General features: G+C 43.8%; 1 protein-coding gene across 1 annotated transcript; it reads left to right on the top strand.

Annotated features, from left to right (window-relative positions):
* Positions 1–6,986: 6,986 nt before the first annotated feature.
* Positions 6,987–9,614, top strand: LOC136712415 (uncharacterized). Its single transcript, XM_066688987.1, has 4 exons — positions 6,987–7,216; positions 7,390–7,488; positions 7,847–7,948; positions 8,082–9,614. The coding sequence occupies exons 1-4, from the start codon at positions 7,016–7,018 to the stop codon at positions 8,280–8,282; spliced, it is 603 nt and encodes a 200-aa protein (XP_066545084.1). The 5' UTR covers positions 6,987–7,015; the 3' UTR covers positions 8,283–9,614.
* The last annotated feature ends 764 nt before the right edge of the window (positions 9,615–10,378 follow it).

Here is a 10,378-nt window from a genome sequence, read left to right as displayed (position 1 = left end):
GTTTGACCCCCTTTCGCCTTCAGAACTGCCTTAATTCTACGTGGCATTGATTCAACAAGGTGCTGAAAGCATTCTTTAGAAATGTTGGCCCATATTGATAGGATAGCATCTTGCAGTTGATGGAGATTTGTGGGATGCACATCCAGGGCACGAAGCTCCCGTTCCACCACATCCCAAAGATGCTCTATTGGGTTGAGATCTGGTGACTGTGGGGGCCAGTTTAGTACAGTGAACTCATGGTCATGTTCAAGAAACCAATTTGAAATGATTGGACCTTTGTGACATGGTGCATTATCCTGCTGGAAGTAGCCATCAGAGGATGGGTACATGGTGGTCATAAAGGGATGGACATGGTCAGAAACAATGCTCAGGTAGGCCGTGGCATTTAAACGATGCCCAATTGGCACTAAGGGGCCTAAAGTGTGCCAAGAAAACATCCCCCACACCATTACACCACCACCACCAGCCTGCACAGTGGTAACAAGGCATGATGGATCCATGTTCTCATTCTGTTTACACCAAATTCTGACTCTACCATCTGAATGTCTCAACAGAAATCGAGACTCATCAGACCAGGCAACATTTTTCCAGTCTTCAACTGTCCAATTTTGGTGAGCTTGTGCAAATTGTAGCCTCTTTTTCCTATTTGTAGTGGAGATAAGTGGTACCCGGTGGGGTCTTCTGCTGTTGTAGCCCATCCGCCTCAAGGTTGTACGTGTTGTGGCTTCACAAATGCTTTGCTGCATACCTCGGTTGTAACGAGTGGTTATTTCAGTCAAAGTTGCTCTTCTATCAGCTTGAATCAGTCGGCCCATTGTCCTCTGACCTCTAGCATCAACAAGGCATTTTCGCCCACAGGACTGCCGCATACTGGATGTTTTTCCCTTTTCACACCATTCTTTGTAAACCCTAGAAATGGTTGTGCGTGAAAATCCCAGTAACTGAGCAGATTGTGAAATACTCAGACCGGCCCGTCTGGCACCAACAACCATGCCACGCTCAAAATTGCTTAAATCACCTTTCTTTCCCATTCAGACATTCAGTTTGGAGTTCAGGAGATTGTCTTGACCAGGACCACACCCCTAAATGCATTGAAGCAACTGCCATGTGATTGGTTGTTTAGATAATTGCATTAATGAGAAATTGAACAGGTGTTCCTAATAATCCTTTAGGTGAGTGTATGTGTGTAATGAGTAATTCATTCATAAAGCGCAAAGGGAGTGATGTGACTCTAACAGGCTCACGCAGGTCTACCCTGTCACACAACCTCAGTGTGGGTGAGCAGCAGAAACAGGTCAGACAAGTTCTGAACAGCAGAATCATACAGCAGGGCCACAGTGGTGCGTGTCTGAGCTCCTCCAGACCAGCAGGGGGCGCTGTGTGAGCTAGAAAGGGGCATTACTCACTCTATCATTCCGGAAAGCGCACTTCTTCGGACTGGGGTCTGCCGTCGTCGTCGGGCACCGTGTTGCCTTCAGGAGGAAGTGGTGGTGAATGTGGGACACGCTGAAACCAAACTGGAGGGGAAGACATTTTGATCAGCACAGCTCACCTGGGACAGATAGGATCAGGCTGCTGCTCTGCAGACACACTGACCAGCCCCCCCAACACAGCCGCCCTGTCCTGAACTGTCCAGAAGAGCCTGGTTGCCAGCGACAGTGATACATGCACATTGATTTAACACGTACAGTGAGGGAAAAAAGTATTTGATCCCCTGCTGATTTTGTACGTTTGCCCACTGACAAAGAAATGATCAGTCTATAATTTTAATGGTAGGTGTATTTTAACAGTGAGAGACAGAATAACAACAAAAAAATCCAGAAAAACACATTTCAAAAAAGTTATAAATTGATTTGCATGTTAATGAGGGAAATAAGTATTTGACCCCTTCGACTTAGTACTTGGTGGCAAAACCCTTGTTGGCAATCACAGAGGTCAGACGTTTCTTGTAGTTGGCCACCAGGTTTGCACACATCTCAGGAGGGATTTTGTCCCACTCCTCTTTGCAGATCCTCTCCAAGTCATTAAGGTTTCGAGCCTGACGTTTGGCAGCTCGAACCTTCAGCTCCCTCCACAGATTTTCTATGGGATTAAGGTCTGGAGACTGGCTAGGCCACTCCAGGACCTTAATGTGCTTCTTCTTGAGCCACTCCTTTGTTGCCTTGGCTGTGTGTTTTGGGTCATTGTCATGCTGGAATACCCATCCACGACTCATTTTCAATGCCCTGGCTGAGGGAAGGAGGTTCTCACCCAAGATTTGACGGTACATGGCCCCGTCCATCGTCCCTTTGATGCGGTGCAGTTGTCCTGTCCCCTTAGCAGAAAAACACCCCCAAAGCATAATGTTTCCACCTCCATGTTTGACGGTGGGGATGGTGTTCTTGGGGTCATTCCTCCTCCTCCAAACAGGGCGAGTTGAGTTGATGCCAAAGAGCTCGATTTTGGTCTCATCTGACCACAACACTTTCACCCAGTTCTCCTCTGAATCATTCAGATGTTCATTGGCAAACTTCAGACGGGCCTGTGCATGTGCTTTCTTGAGCAGGCAGACCTTGCGGGCGCTGCAGGATTTCAGTCCTTCAAGGCATAGTGTGTTACCAATTGTTTTCTTGGTGACTATGGTCCCAGCTGCCTTGAGATCATTAACAGGATCCTCCCGTGTAGTTCTGGGCTGATTCCTCACCGTTCTCATGATCATTGAAACTCCACGAGGTGAGATCTTGCATGGAGCCCCAGACCGAGGGAGACTGACAGTTATTTTGTGTTTCTTCCATTTGCGAATAATCGCACCAACTGTTGTCACCTTCTCACCAAGCTGCTTGGCGATGGTCTTGTAGCCCATTCCAGCCTTGTGTAGGTCTACAATCTTGTCCCTGACATCCTTGGACAGCTCTTTGGTCTTGGCCATGGTGGAGAGTTTGGAATCTGATTGATTGATTGCTTCTGTGGACAGGTGTCTTTTATACAGGTAACGAGCTGAGATTAGGAGCACTCCCTTTAAGAGAGAGCTCCTAATCTCAGATCGTTACCTGTATAACAGACACCTTGGAGCCAGAAATCTTGCAGATTGATAGGGGATCAAATACTTATTTCCCTCATTAACATGCAAATCAATATATAACTTTTTTGAAATGCGTTTTTCTGGATTTTTTTTGTTGTTATTCTGTCTCTCACTGTTAAAATACACCTACCATTAAAATTATAGACTGATCATTTCTTTATCAGTGGGCAAACGTACAAAATCAGCAGGGGATCAAATACTTTTTTCCCTCACTGTATATGGTGCTGACAGCATGGGCGGAGCATCACAATTGGTTTATGTCTAATTATCCTTAACTATATGATCAGGTTAAATCTTCGCCTGATATTTCAACCTGTAAAATAATTATATGGATTACAGAAAGAAATATTATGAAAATACATATTACATAAACAAAAAGGGGCCAGTTTTTGCATATTGGAAATCTAACGATCACATATGTCTACTATATCTTAAAATGTGTTTGTTCTGTTTGGGAGACACAGAATCCTGGGCTGGGGGGACAAGTCTGAGGGACGGTGGTCAACACAGGCGCCCCTCTGCCCCAGGTAGTGTTTGTCTGATTCCATGTGACCAGGAGGTCAGATACCATGTGACCAAGAGCTGAAGCCTGTTGACACTGAGGCTCTTGTTTTTAGGACAAATAGCCAGTTTGGTTTCCAGCTGTTTATGAGCATGGTGGCACAACAACGCAACACAATGTAACACTACAAACAAAACCACAACTCAAGAGAATATTTATTATTATTATTATTATTATTATTATTATTATTATTATTATTATTATTATTTATAATTATGTATTAATGTAATGTATTTATGCTTATATTACTGCTTTAATTTCTAACAGACTATACCTCAATTAAGCACTCTAATTTACTGTAATGAATTACACTCCAGATAAACAATTTTAATAGTACACTACAAATGTAGTCCATAATTCAAAGTCCAATTCATGGTTTTCAACATGCAAATCGTCTCAAAACATTTGTTTATTTAATTATTTGTCTCTTTGTTTTGAAAAGACTTATTGAAAGTACTATTTTAATATTTAAATCAAAAGCAATACTTCCATAAGGATATGAACACCTACAATTATGTATTATTTAATTTTGTTATATTCCTTATGATTTCCATTTACTCTTATTGTAAAATTGGAACTCAATATGATGGTTGTGCAGATTGTCATATTTTTTAAGAAAATGTCTTTAGTACACATTTTTTGAGATTGGTAATGTGTGCTAATGTGTGAAGTGTTTGTGTAGGAACTCCAGGGTTTCTACCATCATGACAGGATGAAACCTAAGAACCTTCTTGGTGATCAGCTCAAAGTGCAAACTGATAATAATATAGCATTTCCCTCAGAACAGCTCATGCCATTCCTGTTGTGTGGTGACCACAGCGTGAGGGTAAAAGGCAAACACATTCATGTCCTTGCAAATTATACGCTACCTTGTGAATTGCTGTAAGAGATACATTCAATAAACTGCTCACTGTGGACTCCCTAAAGTCTGCCTTTATTTTAGTAAAGATGCACACGCACACGCACACGCACACACACACACACACACCTATACACACCACACACACACACACACACACACACACACACACACACACACACACACACACAGAAGTTAAAATAAGCCGTACCTCTTTTTCCGACCTGGTCTGGCTTTTGAAGAAAAGGTAAAGCAGTTTATTGTTCATTTGGGAATTGAACGTTTCAAGGGCCCAATCGACTCCTATCTTGAAATCATCAGGCAGTTTGTCGTACTCTTCCTGCCCCTCGGTGGGGGCCAGCAGGGCCCCTGCAGTGAGCAGCAGCACAGGCAGCAGTTGGTTCATCTTCCTCTCAGCGCTGGGGGAGCAGCAGGTCTGAGGACTGGGCTCTGTGGCCCCTCAGCTCCCTCCAGCCTGCAGAACAGTAACTCCCCCCAGATACTCCCTCCCTGGCACAGAGCCCCTAATGTTGCAACAGGATGTTTTGCGTCCACAGCACAACTGTGGGTTTCCAAACGAGAAGGCGGCTCTGAAGGATTGTGTTATTCCTGGGTTTTGTCTTTGTTTTTATCACTTTAAAAGCATAACTATGTGCCACTAGATACTGAATTTATACAGTGACATATGCATTAACCCTCACAGCCCACAGAAATTCTCCATAATGCAATATTTTGTAATACAGTCCTATATTTTTCTTCATGTAGCTTTGCTTCAAATGGTTGCACTTCTTGTAAATTCGCAGGCTTCCTTTAACTGTAAATGACCTCCCTGTAGAGAAATCTGAGAATGTGCCCCCCCCGACACAAACACTGTGGTCCCTCAGCTCCCTCCAGCCTGCAGATGATTAACTTCCATGTCTGACAGAGATTTGAAGGCTGATTAGGCAATAACATCAACTCTCTGCACAGCACAGTCACGCTGGTTTTAATTCCTGGCTCAAGCAAGCAACGGACATTTCTGAATCTAATCTAATGGGAAACTGTAACAAGGACATATTTCCTTTAATATTTAAAAACATAAAACGACTTTGGGATCAAGCCATGATTTCAGTCCTAATCTGACCTATTCATGTTTGTATGATTTTATTGACTCGTCTTTGTATACAGCAACCCAAGCAATGTGTACAACTCTTAAAACAAGATGACAAACTGAGTGGTGAAATGTAACATTGGAAATGCACTTGGGGGTCATAATTGGAAATAGCTTTCTCTATGTGATAATGCAAGACAGCTTAATTTGATAATTAGTTTATCAATAGATAAAGCTGTCAGGAAATGGTGGAATTAGTTAAAATGCTCAGCATTTGTATACATGCCACAGAGCATGATAGGATGTTAATTGCTTAATTGTGTCATGCAGTACACCTGTTTGGAGGCATCTGCATTCATTATGTTCCTCCACTCATTTATTCAGGTTTTTCCTTTAGTCTGTATTTGGTTCCTGTACAAAGAAAGGAAAAGTTGCAAGTGTTCCACTGGTGGTATGAACACAGCAGTGCTCAGTGGTATATACAGTTGCATCATTGTGTGAATTTGACTTAGTGGCCATTGTTCTACAGTCCAATACACAAGCTCAAAATATTACTCTGTGATTATAATACTGCAGCATCTACTGTAAATCACATGCCTTATCCTTGTTGTTCACAGAATGATGGAATTGGATGCAGGGGTCAACCACCACAAATTCATCTACATGGATGAAGTAGGCTTCCACCTGGCGAGTTGTCGATGATGGCGTCAGAATATCGTTGGACTACGATTGTATTTCAATTATTAATAAAATAATCAATCAAAGTTACTGATGTTTTGGACATCAGGATGTTGAGAGTTGAGTACATTGGAATGCTGTCTTGAAATAATTAGTCAAAGCAATTGTAGAAAAAATACGAGAGGCGAGAGGTGTGTCCGTCTCCACAGAAACCCCTCCAGCTGTAACTCAGTCTCACCACTGTGCTGCGATGCCTTGGTCCACAGGGAGGAGGACCAACCCACAGGTTTGGTGTCCAGGACTGTGTCCCCCCTGTGATCTGGGGCTGCTAGTCAGTAAACAACGAGGTGAGCACTGATGGCTTTCATTCTATGAAGAAACAGTACTGTTGAGTAGTGGTTAGGGCTCTGGACTCATGACTAGAAGGTTGTGGGCTCAAATCCTGGGTGGGGCAGTGCTTTTGTACCCTTGAGCAGGTAGCTCACTTAGCTCCAGTAAATGCCCAGCTGTATAAATGGGTACAAATGTAAGTCACCCTGGATAAGAGCGTCAGCTAAATGACAAAAATAATAATAATAATGAATAACATAAATGGGTTGATTATATTTTTATTTTGGTAAATACCCCTAAAAAAACTGAAACGCTACCAGTTCTCCTCTGAAGGGGAGTGTCCGAGGGGGAGTTACTGTTCTGCAGGCTGGAGGGAGCTGAGGGGCCACAGAGCCCAGCCCTCAGACCTGCTGCTCTCCCAGCGCTGAGAGGAAGATGAGCCGCCTGCTGCCTGTGCTGCTGCTCACTGCCGGGGCCCTGCTGGCCCCCACCGAGGGGCAGAGCCCCTTCCACCTCAACCAGCTGGAGCAAAGAGCTGTGAACGCTGTTATTAAACACTTCAATGGGAGTAACCGCTTGAAGAAAGCCTTCCACATCCACACAGAGTCAAGGGTGTCTGCGACCACTGTCACAGAGGTGAGGAGAGCTGAGTTTCTGACTGGTTGTCGGGGGGGTGGGGGGTGGTTGGGGGTGCAGCCCATCCTACACACACACAGCAACTCCAGATTTTTCTGCACAGCTGGTTAATGGAACCACTATAGATAATGTGATGCTGTTCCTCTGCTGTGAGATCTGTCTGTGTTGCTCAGGCTGGTGGGACCTTCCACAGCTTGGAGATCTATGTGAAGGAGACGGACTGTCCTCATGATGTCCCCTCAACACAGGACTGCAAGATCCTGCCCAGCGGGGTGAGTAGTGCAGCCCTCAGGGCACTCTGAGCACAGCGGCTGAACACTGGACCACAGACACACACCTGTCACCTGTCTGTCCCTGCCTGTCCTGGTCACTGTGGGTGCAGATGGTCCCGGTGCTGGGAAGGACGGCCCAGACACCAGCACTGCTCCTGTGAGGCAAGGGGTTCAGATGAACCTGAGGCCCTCGCTGGGGCTGAGTTGTGTGCTGCAGTTTATCAGTTAAAGAGCTGCCCTGTTTCATGTTTTGTCAATAAATCCGTGGTCACTGACACAGACTGATAAGGAGTTTGCCTTTCTCTGTTGTCGCAGTCTGTCCTGTTTACTGTCCCTGCTCTCTCTTCTGTGTGTAAAGGCACTGAGGATCTGTAAGGCATGCTTTGCAGTCACTGCCCCCGAAGACTTCCACAGCGCCAAGAGATACATCGACTGCACCCCTGTACGAGTCATGAACAAGGTCAGAAACGCCTGGAGTGTGATCTTAACTAGCTGGTGTAGAAGACACAATAATGGTTATAGTTGCAGTAAAAAGAAAATAATATTGAAATTATTTACTTTTGTATTTTACATGTAATTTCTTTTCTTTTTAGAGGCGACAGGACCATGCAGCTCAAGAGTGTAAAAACATTCATGACAAAGTCTCAGATTATCTTCCAAGGGATTCAGTTCGTAGGGTTCCTGAACCATATTACTCAGGGATGTCTATGTCTGCCTATTATCCTAAGCAAATTCCTCAAGATGTCATCAAAGTCCTCAAGATTGACACGTCTGCTGCCCCACTTTCCCAGTAGTGTCGCCTGGCCACCTCCATGTCTGGGCCCTCAATCAGAGACCCAGGGGCTGCAACTCCGGTGCCAGAGACCCTGTCCTTCAGCTCCAGCCAAGTTCTGCCAGTTTAAACCAGTGGATGACATTTCCCCCACAATGCCAGTGTGGCTGATGACGGTGCTGATCAGTGGGCTGTAATAAAGTGTCCTGTCTGTCCCTGAGGCCTGTGTCGAGTGTCTGTGCTGCCCCCCACCCCCTGTGCGTGTGTCTGTCCTCTCCTGCAGATCTCCCCTCAGTCTCCCTGTGCGCTGGTGCTGCTCTGCAGACTCAGTGTGCAGCCGCTGCGCTGCGTCTCTGCTCTGGGCCTCTCCAGTGACCCTGGGCATCAATCAATCAATCACTTTCTATTGTGTATAGAGCCTTAACCACAGGTCACCACATATTTAAGACAAAAAGAAAGACAGCACCATCAGGTGCAGAGGAGAGTGAGACCCAAACACTCTGCAGGACAGAGACACAGTTCTGGGGTCCAGGGCCCTGATGCGTTGCCCCCTGCCCCACTCCGGCCCGGGAATTAATGGTGAGAGCAGACTTGCCTGTATAAAGACAAAGTAGTCTTGAACAGTTTACACAGGAAAACTCGAGTTTATCCATCAAAGGTTGATATTTTTACTTTCAGAATTACATACATAGTATACATGACTTGACCTTCAAATGCACCCTATACTCTTCATGATTGAAGACCCTGTATAGGAAAGTTGAAGAAAGTGTTTTGTAATAACTATATAATGTTTTATATTAATACTAGCAGACAGACTGAGCAAATTAGATTTATCGGGCTAAGCAAAAGGTCAACAAGGTTCATTTATTAGAAATTCCTGTTAGTGATATAAGATCCCACAGTGCCGAAATAGCCCACAGCCGTTTGTTAAAAGTCTGTTTGTAGGACTTAATTGCTTCCCTAGATTGGCAGGAACTGTTTTGTTAACGATTGAGGGACAGTTGTAAAAGATGACAGTGAGACCGGACTTCTCGGCAATATATCAAAGAAAGTCATTTGGTTTGCAGATCTCCCCCCAGGAAGACAGATCGTAAACCGACTCGGACTTTTGATTGGATGAACAACCACAATATTCTACGTCATCTTCCTATAAAGCTTCACTCATATTTGTAAAAACTAAGTTCTCACTGAAGGAAATCCCTGACGTGGTGCTTCCAAGCCGGATTGTTAATAAAGTTTCTATTTGCTTTAAGTCTATGTTGTATCTCAATAACTACAGTGAGTATTGAGTTCAAAAGGTCTGTTAGAATGAGTATAGTTGCTTTATGCTTTCTCAATAAAAGCTTCAAAGAGATGGGATACTTTACTTTTATTTATTTGTGACCAGTTAGACTATGTCTTAAATGTAATGCATCTTACCACAAGAAACAGAGATGCCCTCAGTAAAACACGAGAAAGCCATCCAGTGATTGACATGAGCTATTCTGTAAATATCTCTGCAATATGGATTTATTTATTTATTTGAGTACAATCATGGTAAAAGCCAAAACCTTGACCCACCCACTAAATGCCAATTACGATCATGTTTGAATTTACAAATAGCACAAAGTGACTTCTAACAATAAATAAATAAGATAAATAAATAAATTAAATAGGGTAACAGATTTGTAGAGTGATTCATGGGTAGGATAAAGTCTTGATTTTTAGCCCCTAATTAAATAAACATTAATCTACAAACAGGTCTGAAAAGTCATCATGCTTGGGTAAACATGGGTATGTTTTCGCAAGTAGCATAAACAAATCAGGAATCTGGAATTCCCCAGCTGGCAGGTTTCAGTGCAGTTGAACGCAGTGCTTACTGAAGCAAATTCTCATCTAATTGCAGTGTGCGATCGGCAACATGACCAGAAAGACTGAGGAAGAAATGTATTTTCACAGCACTGCATTTCACACTTTATGCAGAAACTCCCAAAAGAAAAATAAATAGTGATGTCATATTGTGCAAAAAGTGTAGATGGAGGAATGACAGAGAGTCTCATAAGTCATCCCATAATAATCTAATGCAGAGAAAGAGCTTTTTTTTTTCATTTAGCTGATGGCCTCATTGTCATTAGGGCT

The sequence above is a fragment of the Amia ocellicauda genome, chromosome 2, assembly GCF_036373705.1.
Source record: "Amia ocellicauda isolate fAmiCal2 chromosome 2, fAmiCal2.hap1, whole genome shotgun sequence".
NCBI classification, from domain to species: domain Eukaryota; kingdom Metazoa; phylum Chordata; class Actinopteri; order Amiiformes; family Amiidae; genus Amia; species Amia ocellicauda.
This window is presented reverse-complemented; position numbering and strand designations above follow the sequence as displayed.